The sequence below is a fragment of the Eschscholzia californica genome, unplaced genomic scaffold (genome assembly GCF_041429995.1).
Source record: "Eschscholzia californica isolate CP2 unplaced genomic scaffold, dmEscCali1.0.p SCAF_2, whole genome shotgun sequence".
Classification (NCBI taxonomy): Eukaryota; Viridiplantae; Streptophyta; class Magnoliopsida; order Ranunculales; family Papaveraceae; genus Eschscholzia; species Eschscholzia californica.
The window spans coordinates 15,990,782-16,012,300 of NW_028238309.1; the positions used below are offsets into that span (position 1 = coordinate 15,990,782).

Genomic DNA, 21,519 nt, shown 5'->3' on the forward strand with positions numbered 1-21,519 from the left:
CGCTCGATAGTTATTTCGACTATTGCAGCAGCCGTTCCCCGATACCAAATGCAGTGCTTTGCCATCCCAAAAGGCATTTGTAACAGCATCGAGTCCCTTCAAAGGACTTTCTGGTGGGGAAAATCCAAAACCTTCCACACTATTAACTAGTCAGCCATCTGCAAGCCTCGCAAATTAGGTGGACTAGGGTTTCGCTTCCCCCTCCTTGATAATCAAGCTTTCCTTAACAAGCTCAATTGGCGTCTGCTCAACAACCCCCGGGCGATTTGGGTTCAAGTCCTCAAAAGTAAATATTTCCCCAAATCGCACAAACCCACACCCCCTAAAGCCAACCACTCCTGGCCTTGGAAATCTATTAGTAAACAGTTCAGTCAGGTGGATGGTCTAATCTTCTGGGATATCAACAATGGCAGTCACATCAATATTTGGCATGATTACTGGATACCTAATCATCCCCCCCCTTACTAATCAGAGCGGTACGAATCTTGAATGGGTTGCCCAACTCATCACAAATAATACCTGGAATATAAATTTGATTAACAATTGTTTTGATAGTGATATTTGCAGCTCGATTGTTAGCATAAACTTGCAAACAGGTAAGGAGGACACACGATTAAATCTATGTATAATTATCTTAGAACAGGTAGCTTGGTCCCGATGCATGATCAACACGACTGATTCTTCATTTGGAACATGAAAACGATTCCTGACATAAAACTATTCCTATGGAAATGTTGCACAAATAGTCTACCAGTAAAAGACAAAATCGGTAAGTATATGGGCAACTCTTACTCTTGTATCAATTGCAATGAAAATGAAACGCTAGATCATTTGATGTTACACTGCAACTACGCTAGAACGACATGGTTCTATTTTCAGGCCAGATCGGAACAATTAAACACAGTTAGTCCATGGATCAAACAATGGAAAAATTTGGATGAGGATACAACTAATTTGTATGCCAAAATTCTATGATTTATATGGAAATCCAGGTGCGAAAACTGCTTTACAGCCAATAAACAAACCCCACTACAAATGATCGCTCGTATAAACAACACCTCAACCACACCCCTCAAAATTGAATCTATTACTACTAACAAATGCAGGGAGAAACCAAAGCAACAAAAATGGAGACCTACATCGACACCATTCTTGAAATTCAATGTAGACGCTTCCTTCACGAAACTCTCAGAACCAGTGGGCATTGGATGTATTATTCATGATGAAGAAGCAAATTTCACTATGACAGCAGCAGACACAGTTCGGGGTCAAAATGCGGAAGAATGTGAAAGTATGGCAATTCACTTTAGCATTTTATGGGCCATTCAACTGCGCATCCAACATGTGCACATAGAGAGCGATAATCTAAACTTAATCCAGTACATGAACGGCAAAAGTGATGGTTTACACTGGCAATCCAAACAAGTCATAGCACAATCTCTTGCTCTCAAGGATCAGTTCACAGATATAGTCTTCTCATATGCTCCCAGGGGGATGCAATGCCAAAGCCGGTACTCTTACTAAATGGGGTAGAACCAATTGTCAGAAAAGAATTTGGAATATAGTACCCTCTTTTATTTTCGCTTTAAATTAGATACTTTGTATGGTTGGCTTTTGTTTTAATGCTAGTCTTTTCATCAAACAAAAAAAAAAAAGTCTCATTTAATCTTCAACAAGAAAAAAGTCTCATTTAATTGTTAACCATTGACTTTTCTTTAGTCAATCAATTCTTCTTTCACCGCTAGTACCCCAAATTGTAAGTCACCAAGGGGACTGAAAGATCATGAAATGCAAGGCACTCCTTGAATGTGTGGTGCATAGTTATACATCTCTCTGTAGTGGCTGCACCAAATTTTGGAAGTGAATTTAGGTTCTAGTATTTTATTAGTAGATAGAAGGATAAAAATTCAGATTTGTGTCCCCAACTTGACCAAAAACTGAAAAAGAATAGAGAAATTATTGTAATTTTATTGATAAATTGATTTGATTAAAACAACTACTCCATCTCTTTTGTACAGTATTAAGATTTTCTAAAATCTAAAACAAAGAAAGATTCTAAAAACTATAAAACTACTAAATATAATAATTCTTTACAAACTCGAAATATTAAACAACTGAAATGACTAGATTCGAAGTTATATAAGATTATCGATAATCTCCTCAAAATCCCCCTTCATCTATTTTACCTAATTATGTTTGCTCCCCTATCATATGCCTAACAATGGTTTGCTTGTAGCCCTAACTAACTGTTTCACACCATGTTAAGTCAAAAAAAGATTTTCTTGGGATAATGAGAAATAGGTAAAATGTATAATGGACAAAAAAGCCATCTACTTTTATTATAAAAATAAAGTGTCATTTTTTCAGCTTGAATCAGTAAATCTATAATCTTATAATACTTGATTCATTTTGGACATATTTATGCCATCTGTTTTTATATTTTCTCTAACTTTCTCTCTTAACATAACTGAAAGATACTGTTCTGCCAAATACTTTTATTTTTTATATTTCAATACCTTCGAGTCTTTTATTACAAGTAAGATTTTGCAAAAAAAACAAATTTTTTATTTACTATGTGAAAGATATGTCAACTTGCATTATTTTTCTTCTTTTGTCTTTTTTTTCTCGTTGCAAAATATGATTTTGCAAAAGCTATAATATTGCCAATGATTTCTGCAGAAGTTCTATGCTTGCAAATGACTATCTCCCATAACATTTATAACTTACTGTTTCAAAGAAGTTGTATTTGTTAATGCTAATCGAATGCAACCATTTTTTTTAAAGTGGTCTTGTTTGAAAAATCACGAAGAATCATTTTTAAATATACAAATTTCATCTACATTTGACAAGTAATAAAAGAAATAAATATATTAAAAGTTCAAAATAAAATATATAAATTTTAAGTTACATAATAGGCCGTTTAGTTTATACAGATCTTTGGACCCTTTTCGAATTTTGAAACATTATTCTTTCAAATTTCATTTTAAATACTCAAGAGAGAAAAGAAAAAAAATCTACCCTTCTCCAGACAAATAGAGAGCGCCCAGAACCCCCTTACCTCCCCATCTCTGAATATGTTTTTTCTTTTTATTTTATTTTATTTTATTTTTTTGAGAAAGAAATAACATTAATAAAAGCAAGCTTACAATATCAGTCCTAGAAAAGTAAAGAACAATAAAGACAAAAGGACTAATTGGTAAAACTGATTATCCTCAAGAAGAATACTTCACGTGTTAAACGGAAAGTGCATTTGCTGCCATAGTGTACGCCAAGCTGTTTGCCTCTCTAGGGCAAAACGGCGGAATCACGTGTCGTTCCCTCGTGCTAGCACGTAAGCCATAGATTTGATGATATAGCCTCCAAGGTATTATAGGATCTACGGATGATATTAAGTCGCACAAAACCCTAGAGTCACCCTCTACTATATAACCCTCAATATTCATTTCATCTCCTAGCTCCAGCGTCGTCTGGAACCCCATCATCTCACTGTGTAGCGCCGATAGTGGTTGAAAGTTGTTAATTTTTGAGTCGATGATGTCTCCGTTTGAATCTCTTGCTACAACTGAACATGTTGCTCTGTCCTCTTTATACGATCCATCATAGTTTTTTATTTTTCCGTGGGGTAGAGGAATCCAATTATCTGTACTCAAATAATGATGAGAAGATGAAGGTTCTTGAGTAGAGGAAATATACCTGAGGCTCTCTTTCACTTTCCACCAACAACGCCGGAGATCACTATGAGTTTGTCTAAAAACCACTTCATTCCTGAGCTTCCACCACTCCCAAATGAGGTTAGTGTGAATGTACCACTTTTCACTATTATTCCCTTCATCTTTGAGAATGTTCTTTAGTCTAATGTTTGTGTCTCTTTGCATGTTGATGAGATCCGGCTCTCCTGTCATGGCTAGGAGCTCTTGAAACTTTGGACAATCACCAAAGAGGTGATTAATTGTTTCAATCTCGTCTGTATTACATAGTCTATAGGTCTGAGGTATATAATTAACTCTCTTACCTATATTATCCAATGTTGGAATGCCATTATGTAAGAGTTTCCATATGAAATTTTGGATAGTCGGTTTTAAGTCTATTTTTTCTAAAATTGACTCCAAGGGAACTCATTTAGCTCCTGTGTTAATATTGGTAGATTTTTAACCTGTGTATAATACGATTTAGTATTAAACTTACCTCCTTCTGTTGGCTTCCATACAAGAGTGTCATGTTGCAATGTTTGAGGTAGCACTATCTCTTTAATAGCTTGAATCATTTCAGAATCAAAGTAATTAGTAAGAAGATTTATATTCCAGCTATTTGTTCCTGTTTGGATTAGATCTGAGATCCAAAAAACAGTAGAAGCAAGATTTTGAATTAAACTAGGTAAATGGTCCCTTGTCTTTGGGATCCATGGATCGAATTGGATTTTAATAGATGTACCATCACCTATACGCCAAATAACGTTTTGTCTCATGATTGGTTTGATCTTTGTTATGGATTGCCAGAAAGGTGACTTGTTTGTGGGACTATCCGTAGTCCAAAAGTCATCCATTTTAAAGTACTTGGCCTTAATGATTTTAACCTAAATCGCCTGTGAGTTAGTAAGAAGTCTCCATATCATTTTAGCTATTAAAGACTCATTTATCTGATTTAAGGATCTGATACCTAAACCTCCTTTATGTTTTGGACTACAAATGATATCCCATCTAATGAAGTGCATTTTTTTCTCCCTTGCATCGTGTCCCCATCAAAAATTACGTTCCTCCTTCTCCAATTGATCGATAACATGTTTTGGGAGCAGCTGGTAGCTAAAAGGATAGGTGCAGTACGGGCCCAACGTTGATTTTATCAAGACTGTTCTTCCAGCTTGTGTGGTGAGCTTCTGTTTCCATCCTGCTAATGACTTCTGAAATTTCTCTAGCAGCCATTGATAGCTCCTGATCCTGTTCCATGGCTTAAGAATAAGAGCTCCAAGGTACTTAGCATTATCTGTCATAAGTGGAGCATTTAGACGATCGACAAATTGCATAATTATATTATAAGGGACACCTTTGCTAAAGTACAAGGAAGATTTATCAAAATATGTTGAAAACATGTCATGAAGTCCTTTATTAGTTTCTTCTTATGTTATTTGTTTGGATTTTTTGTCTTTACCCCTCAATACTAATTGCTAATTGAATTTACCCCTCCTAATAATTACCCCTTAGATTTGTTATTTGTGTTAAGAATTAGTGTGGAGAAATAATATGACTATCAAGAATAATGATTGGGTAATATAGTTTTATTAACTGTAATACTTTACTTTAGTGTTAGATTTTGTCAAAAATATGATACATCGAGATTTATTTTTTCTGTAGATTATTTAATTTATGATTCGAATTCTTAACGCCAAACACGACACTAATATTTTGCTAAAAATAGGGAGTTTAAGGGTCAATTATTAATTATTGAGGACGGTAAACTCAATTACCAATTAATATTAAGGAGGTACGGTAAAAGAAGGCCAGCGCTTTGGGGAAAGCTAAAAAGTTTCCGGGGTGTGAAGACTTGGTCAAAAATTAGTCAATTTTGTTTGACAATTTTATTTAGGGGAAAACAAAATACTTCTCCACCTCACCTCACTCTCTCTCCACCTCACCTCTATCTTCTCCGATTAGGTCGCCGGCCGGAAAATTTTCCGGCCGGCGACCAAATCGGAGAAGACAAAGAGGTGAGGTGGAGAGAGAGTGAGGTGAGGTGGAGATAGATTGAGGTGAGGTGGAGTGTTTTTTTTTTATTTTCCCTTAAAATTTATTTCCCCGGAAAATCTCTAAAATTCTACATATTCCCTTTAAAATTTCACACCCCGGAAACTATTTAGCTTTCCCCAAAGCGCTGTGGCCTAAAAGAAAATGCAATCTCTTTTACTTTTTAGATATTTGAGTTTTTTCTTAAAAACAAATTAGGTTTTGTAGTAAAAGTTAAATTAGATGTTCCTTTTGGGTCCAGGAAAGTCTTTTATTTGTGAATAAGGTCTAGATATTTATTACAAACATTTGTTAAAGGTTTTGTAGGGTTACCAAGATGGTGAAGTACAATCCTCTATTTTAGGATTGGGACGCAACGATATAGTAAAAAAACTGAATTAAAAAATATACTCGAGACATACCAATTCGTAGTGAGGTTTGAAAACCTAATCTTGTTTTACATGGGTTGGTTGATGACCAGCGGTAGAGTAAGGATTTGTCGAGATCAAAAATTATTGTTACTCTTACAAGGTATTACGGTACTTGCAATCTTTTGCCAAATGTGAATTTTTCCAACAGACAAAGCAAGCTTTTGTCGGGCCTAGTGATATCCTTTTGAAGTTTAAAGTTTCCGATCGTTGGGAGAGTGGGAGGTTCACATTTAGTAAACCTTTTTCTTATAACATCTTCTACGAAATGAGCCTTACACACCAATGAAGCTGCTACCTTACTTTTCTCCTATTTTAAATATTCTTCCTCGACTCAAGTTTGGAGAATAAGGTATACTGCATACCAATGTCTTTCATCTTGTATTGCAATTTTAATTATATTCATTCCAACTAATTGGAAGTTTTTCTATAATAGCAGTTACTTAGAAACACCTCGTCTATTACCAATACTTCATTTTTGATTTCATTTGGAATAATGTCGACTTTCTGAAGTTAACTTATCACTGATTTTTTTATCTTCCATCTTAAAATCCGGAAACCTCTTAACAACAATTTTTCTTATTCCAGTATATATCCTCTGAAATATTTCTTTTTTAGAAATCGACTACGATCTACGTTAGTCACTACAAGGCATTATTACATCATTAAGATGTGATAAGAACGATAACCGCCTGAGTTAAATAATTAATTAAAGAGGCCTAAAACCCGACAACATCTACTTTATTTAGTGCCTAAATTACATGGGATAAATCTTGGTGATAAACTGCTTCCACCAAGACTTGATCCCAAGACCTCATGGACTTAAGAGGGATGTCCTACCACTACACCAAAGGGTGGTGGACCTCTGAAATATATTTTTGTCGCAATGAATCTCACAATTATGTAATATTCTTAGTTAAACAATAAATATCATATAAAAGTGTTACCTGTGTAGTTCAAAATGTAATTTTAGAATAGATAATCAGCCTTAGTCCATGGCTCTACTACCCCTGACCTTCCTTGTTCAATTTCCCTCACAACTGTGGCTGTCGATTCAGTTTAAACAAACTAAATGTTCAAAGTAATCAAGAAAAATAACATCTTTTGTTACTATAGTTTGAAATTTGGCCATCAAATTCAAAGTTTTATTTTGTTCATTTTGAAATTCATTTCTTAAAACATATAAAGATGATCGAAAATGGTTTTAACTATTTTAAAAGAAATAATGCAAATTTTTCTATGATTTGTTAGTCAGATAAAACATTGGATCCCATGATCGAAATTCCATGATAGATGAGGTGTTTCCATAACCCAGGTCCAAGACTAGACTGGGCCGGGTTGGCAGCCTGACCCGCGGGAGTATCTCTTTGTGTGTCCTTAAAGATGGTACAACACTCCTCTTGAGATAACTCTTATACCCCCAAAAGGCATTCCGTTACTATAACTTTCTTCCATATAAACATAAGAGCAATTTTATATTCAAGCAACATAAAATAAATGAACTGCATGTCAAACATAGATTTCCAAAAAGATTATTTTCCTTATTTGTGGAATGCCACCGCTGGAGAAACAAGAATATTTTTTGGAATACAAAATTTTGAGTAGAATTCCTTCGACTTTTATTTTAATTTGTTTATTTATTTTTTGTTTTCCCCAAGTCTACTACCATTCTCCTCCTTGTTGGTCGGAGTTGCTGACGATCTTTATTTTTTTTTTGCAAATCTTTTAGTCTGACCTCTCCTCTTCCGGTCACCAACTTCGGCCACCACCTCCGACCACTATTACCACCATTTGCCACACTCTTTCTCCCTTTTCTATCTTTGATTGTCGTTTTTATCTTTGTCGCTCTCTCTGGTGTCTCTCAGTTACTTTTTTTCCCTCTCACTCTCTCTCTATCCTTGTGTCTTTCTCGTTCCCTAAACCCTAAAAGTCGAGTGTGAAAAAGAGAGACAGCCGGCGAGAGAGTGATCAAAGATAGTGAGTGAGAGTGGGAGAGAGAAAGAAACATGAAATAAAGGGCGGAAGAGAGAAGCTAGCACATAGTGAGAGAAAACAGAACTGGAGAAATGGTGGTGGTGGTCGGAGGTGCTGGTGGCAGGCGATTGTGGTTCGGAGATGAGGAAGAGGAAAGAAGTTGTGTTGGCCCTGAAATTTTGACAAAATTTATAATTTTTCTTTAAAATTTTTGTACTCTGAAAAAATTCTTTTATTTTCCCAAAGTGGCAGCCTTGTTAAAACCTTTGAAAAGTGATTAATCTTTATTTGTAAAAACTCTAGAAGTTGTTTTGAAACAATTTCTCTCCAAAAAATTCCCACTAAGCAATATTTATCAAATCATTTTTAAAATATAGAATTACTAAATATAACACACATAGCTCATTCAACTTAAAATTAATTGGTGATAAGTGGAGAAAACTAGACATTATATTCTTCATTGTTAGCTTTTAATGATTAGTAATATTTTTTGGTCAAATATTTCAAGTTAGTAAGAGGGAACTTATACAAATTTTAACTCACACTGAGCTTGTCCAGTTGTTTAAAAAAAGGGTTATTTCTCAAATAGCCCCCAACTTTGTGACCAGTTTCCTGCCTAGCCCCCTAGTTTAGCAAAAATACCCATATGACCCCCTTTTTCAGTTATCGTTAACTTTTCTGTTACTCTCTCTCCTTCACCTCACCTCCTCTCTCTGTCAAGTCACCTATCACGCCACATCATCATCTTCTCCGGCAAGGGTCGTCAGCCAAATTTCCGGCCGGCGACCTTCAAATTTTTTTTTATTCTCTCTCTCTCTATTTTTTTTTAACTCTTTCTCTCTCTACAGATCTAGAGAAAGAGAGAGCAGACCCTTTGAAGGTCTTCACAGACCTTCAATGGGTCTGCGAACATACCTTCAATGGAACAAAACCTTAGATGGTAATAGAACAAAACCCAAACCCTAATATCATCATAAGGAGTGATCATCATGTACAGGCAGCATATGAAAGAGATGAAAAGATAATCTCTAGAAGTGTATAAACAAAGAGATTTACAAATCATAGATTGAAGTGACCTAAAAAAATTGAATTTTTTAGTCATCACCATCTCCAACGCTCTTATCTGAACTTACATCCCCAATTCCTTCATTATCAGAAGCTTCATCGTTGTTTTCGTCTTGCCCTCCTCTCCGATTCCCACGAGCTTTCAAGAACTGTAATCTCATTCTCAAATAAGCTATTTCACCTTCCATTAAGAAAAGTCTTTCCTTTAATGTCAAATTTTCTTCCTCAAGTTGTGCAATATGGGTATCTTGATTATCAACCCTATAATTTCCAAAAGATTTGAATGTTGTTGTTCATTATAGTTAGGGTAAATCATTTCGAATCGACTCAAATCATGATCTAATCTTCTTTCTACTTCAACATGTTCTTCAACATCACTCTCACTTGATTCACCTTCATCTTCTTCTTTATCATCTCTAACTTCATGACCTGGTGAGCTAAGACGAACTAAACCTTTCATAGATCCATAACCATCAACTCCCCCATTCTTCTTTAGCAGTATCAACTAAAGCCTCGCTTGATGGTGAAAATATTGGAGTGGGTAGAATTGCTGGTGTTACAGTAGGTGAAACAAGTGATGCAATTCCTCTTGAGTTTTTTGCCCTAATTATGAAAGAAGTTGTGTTTCTAGGATCATAAGGAGCAAATCCGTTGTGTTTTTTCTTAGGGTAAAATCTACGACGGGCTTTCAAACGATTCTGAAATTGTAGTTCATGAAGAGTTGGTGGTTGATAACCTCCAATGCATCTGTTCGCAGACTCATTGGAGGTCTGTGAAGACCTTCAAAGGGTATGCTCTCTCTCTCTCTCTCTACATCTGTAAAGAGAGAGAATTCAAAAAGAATTTTTTTTTCGAGAGAGAGAGAATAAAAAAAAAATTGGAGGTCGCCGGCTGGAAATTTGGTCGGCCGGCAACCCCTGCCGGAGAAGATTATGATGTGGCGTGACTTGGCAGAGAGAGGAGATAAGATGGAGGAGAGAGAATAACGGAAAAATTAACGGTAACTGAAAAAGGGGGCCATATAGGTATTTTTGCTAAAGTAGGGGGATAGGCAGGAAGTTGGTCACAATGTTGGGGGCCATTTGGAAAATAACCCAAAAAAATATCAACCTAGAACTAACTAGTCAACAAAAAAAAAGTACAACTCGTCAACTATAGTTTAACTTGACCCAGAAATTCAAAGTTCACAACTGTTCTCCTAGCCTCTTATATGTAAGGATTGATTATTCAATGTAAAATGGTGAGGGAGAAGGAGATGACGATGAAGACGAAGCAACTAGTTTTCTCTCTGTACATCTATTTCTCTCTCTTTTTTTTCTTCAATCCATTTGAATCACATGAAATGGTTATGGCTCAGCAGAGAAACACAAGTAGTAGTAAATTAGTTGAGGAGTTCAAAGTAGGGGTAGTTCTGAATATGGATGAATTAATAGCAAAAATGGGGATGACTTCCATGAAAATGGCTCTCTCTGACTTCTATTCTTCTTCTGTTGCTACTTCCTTCAAGAGAAGGTTGGTTTTTCATACTAGGAACTGCAAAAGTGATACTGTTGATGCAGCATCTGCTGGTATTATTTTCCCTCTTCCTCCTCTTGTTGGCTTTATATGTGCCTATTTTTATGTACTTTTACTTGTTTAATTCTTCTTTTTTTAATTAAGGAGATAAAACCAATTACTACAAAAAAAAATGGGTGGTGAAGAAATTAATTATCATGTTAAGTGATAAGATAGTTGTAGTCAACATAATATAATGTAGCCAACAAACCTTGGTTGGAGTGGTAAGATGTATAATCTTCCACCTAGAGCAGGGGCGGGACCACATAGGGGCATGTGGGGGCGCAGGCCCCCCATATGCTTAAATGTTGGCTCCCTTAAGATTGCCCACTATGCCTCACCCCATTCAAATTAAACCCACTTCAATTTTAAAATTCGGACCTGCCAATACAAGAAAGGTTATGTGTCTACATTGCTACCCACACCTACACAAAGAAAGGTTATGTGTTTACATTACTAACCACTCTGCATAACCAACCACTTGACTTACTTGAGAAGTACTATACGTGATTTGTATTTGACTTAGTCAAAATCCAACCCTTCGGGCCAACTCTTTATTAAGCCCGCAACAAACAGAAAGTAAAAGATGAACAATCTTGAGAGAAATCCTTCGGACCAAGTCTTTATGGGCAACGCTTAAAAGAGATGAAAAAAGAATGAAGTCGATAGGGATGCGTGGAGTGGGAAATTGTAAGATTAAGGATAGAGTTCGTCAGATTAGGAGAGAGAGAGAGAGAGAGCGAGAGTGACAAAGAGAAAAATATACATACATATATATAACCAAGACCCCGCGGTAGAGACCTCCTTTGTTGCTGGCAACAAAGAAATCACTAGCCAAAAGAAACTCTTTTGTGTACAAGTAGTCCGTGTGGACTAAAATTTTCCTAATTTTTCCGATGAGTTGGTTATAAGTGAGTGAGTTTGTAATTTGCTGTGTTGATATATAACTTTTTGTTTTACTTTTAACCTCAACTTTGTCAGCATATTTTGTTTTGCGAATAGTTTTTTTTTTGTCATTAAAACATGCCCCCACAACAAAAATTTTCTGGCTTCGCCACTGACCTAGAGGTCAAGGGTTCGAGGCACACGCTGAACAATTCAAAAAACATAATATAATGTATATTATAAAAACATAACAAGTATAGGACCCCTCACGCAATAATTCCATGGAAAAGTAAACCTTCAACCTCCTCCCGTCACAATCTGTCTATTAAATTGTGTGGGCCGGTGGAGTGGTGCGTAGACAAGGATAGGCATATTATCTCTACTCCTTAATTACTATATGGTCTTCTTCTTGTGTGGGTCATTTTTTCGATTCACCTAATGATATTATCTAATTTCACTCCTTTTTTTAGTTGCATTATTCACAATTTGTTATATTTGAATTGCATGCTTTCGAATTTTACATAAAATATTAAATTACGTTGACCACTATATCGATTGATATTTATTGCTAAAATAGTTGTTTAATTATTTCTTTTGTTATCAAACATCTTTTTTAGAGTGTTAAATTCACGATTATTTGATAATTGGAAAGATAAAGTTTAATATTCGACGACTCGACGCGATAATTTAACGTAGTTCAGTCAGATAATCACGACCTACATAACTCAATAAATAAAACTCTTAAGACCCACTCAAAATTATATTAGATGATTACAAGAGATATTCTAAATACATAAAACTCAATTTTCGGGAATGACATTGATCTATCTTCTCTTCCCTTGTACAGCCATAGATCTAATAAAAAATGTGGAGGTACAAACCATCATAGGAGCAGTAACATCAGCCCAAGCTGATTTCATGGTGGATCTTGGAAACAAGAGTCAAGTTCCCATTATTTCTTTCACTGCAACTAGTCCTTTTGTTTCTCCTTCTCAAAATCCTTATTTCATCCGGACAGCACAAAATGATTCTTCTCAAGTGGAAGCTATTGCTGCCATTGTTGAAGCTTTCAATTGGAGACAAGTTGTACTTGTATACGAAGACACTGAATTTGGAAATGGTGTTATTCCATACTTAACCGATGCACTCCAACAGATAAATACTCAAGTTTCTTACAGGTGTATACTTTCTCATTCGGCTACGGATGGTCAAATTCTCCAACAACTTGACGAACTAATGACAAAGCAAACACGGGTATTCATCGTTCACACGTCCGCGTCCATTGGAATTCGTGTTTTCAAGAAAGCAAACGAGATAGGTATGATGAAGGAAGGATATTCATGGATCATCACAGACAGTATAGCTTATTTCTTGAACTCCTTCAACTCATCTGTTCTTGATTCCATGCAAGGAGTAATTGGAGTTAGGCCTTATATTCCCAAGTCCAAAGAGCTTGATGAATTCAAACCTAGCTGGAAAAACAAGTTCTTGCAAGACAATCCTACTGACATTGAGCATTTACGAAGCTTAAACAATTTCGGCATATGGGCTTATGATACAATTACGGCCTTAGCGAGTGCAGTAGAGAAACTCGAAACCCTTAACTATACCTACTTGAAGCATGAAGTAGTACTAAACTCGAGTGACATTGCAAACATGGGTTTTTCTCAAGTAGGTCCTAAACTTCTTTATGAAATTTCTGAAATAGAGTTTAGAGGTTTAAGTGGCGAATTCCATCTCATTGACAGGCAAATGCAGTCAACAGTCTTACAATTGCTCAATGTGGTTGGCCATGGGGAGAGAGAAATCGGCATTTGGTCGCCGTTAAAAGGAATTTTACGTGATTTACATTCAAATAGTTCTATTAATACGCCATCGAAAGATAACTTGCGCCCTATCATATGGCCCGGAGACTCTAATGTTATACCTAAAGGTTGGGTTGTTCCTACAAGTAACGAACGAACATTAAGGATAGGAGTTCCAGTCAAAAAAGGTTTTACGGAGTTTGTAAATGTAACTACTGATTCTAAAACAAACTCGTCCGAGGTTACAGGATATTGCATAGATGTGTTCAATGCTGTGATGGCGAAGCTACCGTATTATGTTGGTTACAAGTTTATCCCGTTCAAGAAGCTACCGTATGATGAGTTAATAGAGCAAGTATTTTATCAGGTTTAGCCAAAACCTGAATTTTTCTTGTACAATTACCACTCTTTTTAATTCCTTGCCCATTTCATATTAATTAAGTTATGATACTAACATATTTTGAATAAATTGACAGAAATTTGATGCTGTGGTAGGGGATATAACAATCATATACAATCGCTCCAAGTACGTAGATTTTACATTACCTTATACCGAATCCGAGGTAAGAATGATAGTACCAGTGAAAGATGACAAAAGAAAGAGAGCATGGATATTCCTCAAGCCATTAACAATGGAACTTTGGTTAATAAGTGGGGTTCTTTTTGTGGTCATTGGTTTTGTTATTTGGGCTATTGAGCATCGGATAAATGACGAATTTCGAGGGCCTCTTAGCCATCAATTAGGAACGATGTTTTATTTCTCCTTCTCCACACTTGTATTTGCACATAGTAAGTAATTGCTCTAGGATTTTTGCAATACAGATTCATTTTAATAAAATCCTTCTAACTATGATATTCCTCATCACAGGAGAGAAGTTAGTCAGCAATTTGGCTAGGTTTGTGATGATTATATGGATATTTGTTGTGCTTGTACTGACCCAAAGTTACACAGCCAGTTTAACTTCAATGTTAACTGTTCACCGACTCGAACCAACAATTACTAATGTGGAGGAACTTATCAAGAATGGTAATAAGGTAGGGTATCAAGAAGGTACATTCATGCTTAATATGCTGAAAGGTATGAAGTTTCATGAGTCTAATCTTAGAAAATATACTAGTACAGAAGACTTTGATGACGCTTTCAGTAGTAAATCAGATGCTATCGTCGCTGCGTTTGATGAAGTCCCTTACATCAAGCTTCTTCTCCAACAATATTGTTCTAAATATGTAACTGTTGGACCATCGTACAAGGCGGGTGGGTTTGGTTTTGTAAGTACTCTTTCTCATCATTATCTTCTGAACTTTGTTTTTCAGTGATGCCGGTGCGACTCATGAAACCAAGTCCCACTCGGCTGCTGCTAGTCAGTACCATAATAGGTGTATTCAGGTGCCTAATGCACCAAAATCTTTAACAGATATGCATTAGGAAGTTTCCTAATGCTCCTAAACTTCTTTTACAAGTAATAGAAACAATATGAAACAATAATGAAGCACCTGTGCTTTGGAGAAACAAGAAAACTTTTCAGCGTACAAAATTTTAATGGAAAACGGTGGATTTTGTCAAATTTTATGGGGTACAAAATCTTTAAGGGAGATTATGGCTTTTGTCAAATTTTACAGTGCAACAAAAATTCTTCTTCTTTCTCATATCTTGCTATCACCTCAGGCCACCCATTTCCAGCCACCACCACCATTTTTCTTCTCTCTCTCCTCCCTTCTGCCTCCTCTCCCCCACCATCACTTATTTTTACCTCCTCGTTCTCTCGCTCTGAATCTTTCTCCTATTCCCTCTCTTTTTATATATATATTTATTTCATGAAGGGGAAGATCCCCTTCGCCGGAATAAATATAGGGAGATTGAGGAGGAGAGAGAAATGATGGTGGTTGTCGGAGGAGAAAGATTTGAAAAAAAATATTAAAAGTCGCAAAACTTTACTTGAGCACCGAGAAGTATTCTAGTTTCTCCGACGCGGCTGCTTAATGAAACATGGAAAGAAAGTCTAAAAGATGTTTAGGTGCAATATATGTAAAAGAGATTTAATGCACCCAAAAGGGTTAGTGGATTAGCAGCAGCCGAGTCAGACTCCGTTTCATGAGTCCCAACGCCATCGCCATCACCATCACCATCACCTTTATTTGCTAAGTTCTTGATTGGATTACAGTTGGTTAGACTTTTTTAACTAATTACTTCGTTTTTCTGTAATCTTGGTGTCCGAGTTTCCTTTTTAGTGGTTTTTTCTCCTTTGGCTGGGTGATTATTGGTAATTTCCTTATAGCCCGACTCCCTGGTCTCTTTGATTATTATGTCCTCTCAAATCTAATTTGGTCGCATAAACCGGTTCCTTCTCATCTTCAACGAATGTCTAGTTTTTGTGTCTGAGTTCAATGATTAGTCTGAAATTTTTTCTCTTATGGAAACCCCGGTTTTATTACTTATTAAAAATATTTTTGACTGTTGAAGACGTAAGAACCCCATATATATTTTGGATAAACCAAAAAGAAACATTTGTTTGATTTGGGTGCAAACTTATCTTTTTGTAAACGTTTTTCATAAGTTTCACAGCTCCAGGTTTTTAGAAAAGATGACTTTGAAACTTTCCATCCCATAACTCATATGATGTTTATTCTGCAACTTTAGTCAGAGTACGGTTAAGTGTGTAAGTCGTGGTTTCTAGCTAGAGCATATCCCCAAAAGCTGTACGGAAGACCGGCTAGACTCATCACAGAAATCATGTCTAACAATGTTCAATTTCTCATGTTGGGATACACCTTTCATTTGAGATGTTCCTAGTGTAGTGAATTAGAACACTATTCCACAACTCCTCAGATGGTCATCAAATTCTTGACCCAAATATTCACCAGCTCGAGCCGATCGGATGACTATTATTTTCTTTCCAAGTTCATTCTCTACTTTGTTCTGAAATTGTTTGAACATTTCAAACGATTCCGACTTATGTTTCATGAGATATGTGTATCCGTACCTATTGAAGTCATCTGTGAATGTGATGAAGTAGTCATAACTAACTCTGGTCAGTATACTCATAAGTTTGCACACATCAGCATGTGTGAACCATAACAATCCGCTAGCCCCTTCTCTATTTCTTTTGAAGTATGTCATCTTGCCCATAAGACAAGATTCATATGTGTGATATGAACCTAGATTTCCATCTTTAAGTAACTTCTGCACGCATTTTAGGTTTATGTCACCCAAATGACAATGTCAAAGATAAATAGAGTCTGAATCATCGTCGTAGCCTTTTGGTATCTATGCTAAAGATTTGATTTTGCATGGTCGAAACATAAAGGACATTTCTTAGTTTAACACTGTTATAAAACATCTCATTTTCATATAAAGAACAATGGTTACCCTTTGTTGGTAAATAATATATTTCTCTGTCTAAAACTGATATATTGATGATGTTTCTAGAAATTGAAGGAACATAATATGAAATTATTAAGTTCTAAGACTAGTCCATTGTCTTAACGGAAGACTATAAGTTCCTACAGCTACTGCACCCTGGTTTTTATTTGCTACTCGTAGGACCATCTCTCCTTTAGCCAAATATCTGGCTCCCTTTAGCTCATGGAAATTACAAATGATATGTGTTTCACATCCGGTATGAAATACCTATGAGAGTAAATCAACTGTATTTGCTAAATTAACCTCTATAAAAAAACGATACCTTAATCGGGATTCGTAACTCCATTCTTTTTGCCCTCCAAGTACTTAGGTTGTTTCTGTTCCAATTGGCCATGCGATCACAGTAGAAACATTCACAAACATGAAGAACACCTTTAGCGACAGACTTGGCAATTGATTTGCTAATTATTTTAGCTGATTGTTTCTTGCCTCCTTCTTTAATTCCTTTATCTTTTTGAATCAACAGAAGCTCTGTCGTTTATTCAGATTCCTAATGTCTTCTCGAATTGCCTTAGAGATCTCGTACCTCCTCATTTATGACTTCTGCTGGGACATGTTCTTCAACATCTAAACGATGGTATATGCATTCATTTTCCAAAATATCTTTTGAAGAGCAAGTTTCATGGTTGCCAACATATGACATGTCATAGATATTAACCTCATTCGAATAGCTTTTGCTTGTTCTTCTTCGTGACTTCGAGGTGGCAATCAACTTTGGGAATTGGGTGTCTAGGAGGCTTTCTTTGTTGGCGGATTTGAGAACTATTTTGAGACTCCTTTCCTATTGAATGAAGTTATTTGTGTCTCATTTCTTTTCTTATTCTTCTTCCCATTGCTAGTTTATTAATATGCATGCATATTGTTTCTTAGTCCAAATCTTAGATTTTGTCAAAACTCTCTATAATTTTTTTTTATTAGAATCACGTATTAGTTTTTTCTTGTCATTAGCTTCGTAGGTCTTTTCATAATTTGTAACTGGTTGTAAGAGGTTTGCAAGACGTTTGCAAGTGATTGCAAGGTTGCAACAACTTGAAAAATGATTGCAATTGTTTGCTAAAATGATTGTAACTGTTTGCAAAAAATATTGAGCTTTTAACCAAGCAAAGTACAAATACTTGAGTTTTTAATAAAATATAATATTGGGTTTTTAACTAAACAAAATCTAACTTGTCTTCTAAACTTAGAAAATCTAACCTTCGGTTCAATTTCCTATTTTATATATAACTTACTTACATGATTTCTTTTTAATCTTCTAGGCTTTCCCCATAGGTTCTCCTCTAGTATCTGATATTTCGAGGGCAATACTTGAGGTAACAGAGTCAAGTACAATGGTAGAAATTGAACGATTGTGGCTCCGATCGCAAGAAAGTGATTGTCCAGATGCCAACCCTACGATGTTTTCAGACAGTCTCGGTCTTGATAGCTTTTGGGGACTTTTTCTCATTGCAGGACTATCTTCCAGCTTAGCCTTCGTTATATATTTAGCTACTTTCATGCAAAAGCATTATCAAGAAATTTCGATATCTGACGGCCACCATGGTACGTCATTATGGAACAGGGTTAAAGTCTTCGCTAGACATTTTGATCAAAAAAGTGTTGGTGGAACCCGAGATCAACCTCATGTCGATGAACAAATAGCTAATAGTGTTGGAGCTTCGTCTAATATCGTCCTTGGTCGTTCTTTTAGTCTGTTGAGTAGATCAAACCAAATAAACGAAGAAGTTAGTTTTGAAGATAACAAAAAGACTTTGCCTTACGAACATGCTAGGAATAATTCAATCCAAAGTTTTTGCACATCTACGAAAAATCTTGAAAGAGGGAAAGAATACAGTAAACGAAGAGGCTTTAGAACGTATTCCAATCCTGAAATGTCGTATATACAAGAAAGAATGTTATGATCATTTTAGAAACTTAGGCAGATACAATTAAATTATCTAGCTACTCAAATTTGAATTGATTATATTGGTGTAAATTGTTTATTAAGATTTCATGTAACCGTTAGTTCCTTTGTTTCTTAATTCTTCCAAGTTCTTTGCAACATATATGTTACATTCTATAAAAAGCTTTCAACCAAATGTTAAGTTTGTGGTCATCCAACTCAAAACCAGTTGACTATGACTGGAGAGTACCTAGACATTATATACTTGGTCGCTAGATAGCTCTTCTCTTATGGGAGTATTTTCACACGTCCCCTCACATTTGGCAGGGTAGCCCAACAAGTGTTTTTTTTTCTTTCGTGGGTAACGTGGAGTGGTGTGACTTTTAATTCTACCACGTGTGGTCCTAGCTTTGATACCATGTTAAGTTTGTGATCATAACTCAAAATCAATTGGCTATGAGTGGAAAGGACCTAGACATTATGTTCTTGGTTGCTAGATAGTTCTTCTCTCAAGTGGGACTATTCTCACACCAAACACATTAAAGTAATTAAATAGAAGAGATTGTTTCCTAATTCACTTATAGTTGGTGATTACAAGCAAGATACATAGTCTCTTAACCATTCTTGTCGTTGACCCTCGCAACCCGACCCGAAATTTGTCGACGCCCGACGTAATGGTCTCCCACTTATAGCTCAAGGTCACCTAACCAATGTGAGAACTAAGTGTGGTATACCTACATGTTCAAAAAAACGATAAAGGTCGATGTTTTGGAGAACAAAACAGAAAAAACCGATATACAAAATTTAGTAAGGTGCTAAAAGAAAATATTCTCCTCCTGAGTTTTTTCTCTAATGTGGCCCGCAGATACACGATTAAACCCCGTTTTATTTTTAAAGATAGACAAAAAAAAATTGAACTTTTCTACTCAAAAGTTAGTTATTCTACTTCTGCTTAAATTTTTCACTGTATAAAAGATTAAATCTCTACTATCATCTATTCATTCTTCTCTCTCTCTCTCTCTCTCTCTCTCTCTCTATATATATATATATATATATATATATATATATATACTAGGTTCCCACCGCGTCCTACGGACGCGGTAGATCCCTCTTGGCTAACGCCTTTGTCATTGTACCTATCGTGGTCGACCACGTCTCAGTGGTGTGTGTATCTCGAGGTTGTGCACATCCACATACGAATAAATCACGAATTTCATTTCTACACCATCCAACATTATACATGCACATCCACATACGAATAAATCACGAATTTCATTTCTACACCTATCAGTGGTGTGTCTATCACAGATCTCTGTGTCATCCTCGATGTTGTAGAAATGAAATATGTGATTTATTCGTATGTGGATGTGCACAACCTCGAGATACATACACCACTGAGACGTGATCGACCACGATAGGTACAATGACAAAGGCGTTAGCCAAGAGGGATCTACCGCGTCCTACGGACGCGGTGGGAACCTAGTTGAAGAAGAAAGAAAATGTTCAGATTTTTATAGTACTAATGTAATAAAAACTAATCTGTCAACAAATAAAAAAGTAACAAATACTAAGCAACTAATATCAATGTACTAAGAAAATAGATGAAAAATTGTATCCGTAAAAAGCAAAGGAGTTGAAAGGCATGGTCTTTCAGCAACAACGACAAAAAAAAGTATATTGATTATCAAATTATATAGAAAAATTGTAAGAAAATTAGGAGATTAGCAAATTAGATAAATCTCTATCATTATATTTTTTTCTTTCTCTAATTTGATCTTTTAACATATTATCTCTCTCTTTCTCTCTCTCTCTCATAGAACAATATAATTTGACATGATTACGAAATTTTATGAAGAATACACAAATTAATAAATCTTTTGATATTTCTCTTTGTGAACTAAAGAATCTAATAGAACAATGAAACCATTAACTACGAAACTGGTTGAAAGATAAACAATGAGAATTTAAGAAAGATATGGACGAAACAGTGTCACATGATTTAAAATAGGAAGAAACGAAGACAAATATATATATATTAAAGAAATAAGGACATTACAAAGTTAAAGGCAACAAATCAAAAACACTAACGTGTAAAAAGAAAATAAAGAAAAGAAATTTAGTTAAAAAAAAAAGACAAATCTTCTAGTTTTTTCTTTCTTCATCTTCTTTTTCTTCTTATTTGGTATTCAGTTGACTGTGTTGTTCTCCTGTAAATAAAGAAACATGAAGAAATTAAACATCAATAGTCACAGTAGTATTTTTTTTCCAAAATAATTTTCGAAACAACAGTAATTATTAAAACTTCAGCCACAATACCTATATCAATTCAAAAGTGAAACTATTAGGTCTTACAAAATGAGAATCAGACTACACTGTAAGTTTCATCAAAGAGAGTAGAAATTGAGAAACAAAACTAAAACTTTCACTCCAATATATGAACATTTCATATTGCACCAACTACAAACCCTTCAACATATAAAAATGAAAAATTAGGAAGATTTTATTCAACTACAATCCTTTTTTTTTAGCACTACAATCCTTTTTTTTTTTTTTGAGCACTACAATCCTTATGATATGGACATTTTTTTCATTCCTAAACCCTTCAACGTATAAAAATGAAAAATTAGGAAGATTTTATTCAACTACAATCCTTTTTTTTTTTAGCGCTACAATTCTTTTTTTTTTTTGAGCACTACAATCCTTATGATATGGACATTTTTTTCATTCCTAAAAGAAGAAAACGAACATAAGTAAAAACCTGCTTCTTCAACTCTGTAGTACTTTAAAGCCT

General features: G+C 35.4%; 1 protein-coding gene and 1 pseudogene across 3 annotated transcripts; one reads left to right on the plus strand and one right to left on the minus strand.

The window, feature by feature from the left end:
- Nucleotides 1-9,213: 9,213 nt before the first annotated feature.
- Nucleotides 9,214-9,951, minus strand: LOC147556519 (uncharacterized; annotated as a pseudogene).
- Nucleotides 9,952-10,331: 380 nt separating this feature from the next.
- Nucleotides 10,332-18,887, plus strand: LOC147556520 (glutamate receptor 2.9-like). 3 transcript variants are annotated; one of them, XM_086664518.1, is made up of 6 exons: nucleotides 10,332-10,752; nucleotides 12,471-13,795; nucleotides 13,905-14,217; nucleotides 14,297-14,697; nucleotides 18,106-18,159; nucleotides 18,254-18,887. In XM_086664518.1, the coding sequence occupies exons 1-6, from the start codon at nucleotides 10,422-10,424 to the stop codon at nucleotides 18,314-18,316; spliced, it is 2,487 nt and encodes an 828-aa protein (XP_086520644.1). In that variant the 5' UTR covers nucleotides 10,332-10,421; the 3' UTR covers nucleotides 18,317-18,887. The 3 variants fall into 3 exon arrangements, with proteins under 3 accessions (XP_086520644.1, XP_086520643.1, XP_086520645.1); XM_086664517.1 differs by having other exon boundaries at nucleotides 18,106-18,887; XM_086664519.1 differs by lacking the exons at nucleotides 18,106-18,159; nucleotides 18,254-18,887 and adding an exon at nucleotides 14,816-14,892 and having other exon boundaries at nucleotides 14,297-14,741.
- Nucleotides 18,888-21,519: the final 2,632 nt, after the last annotated feature.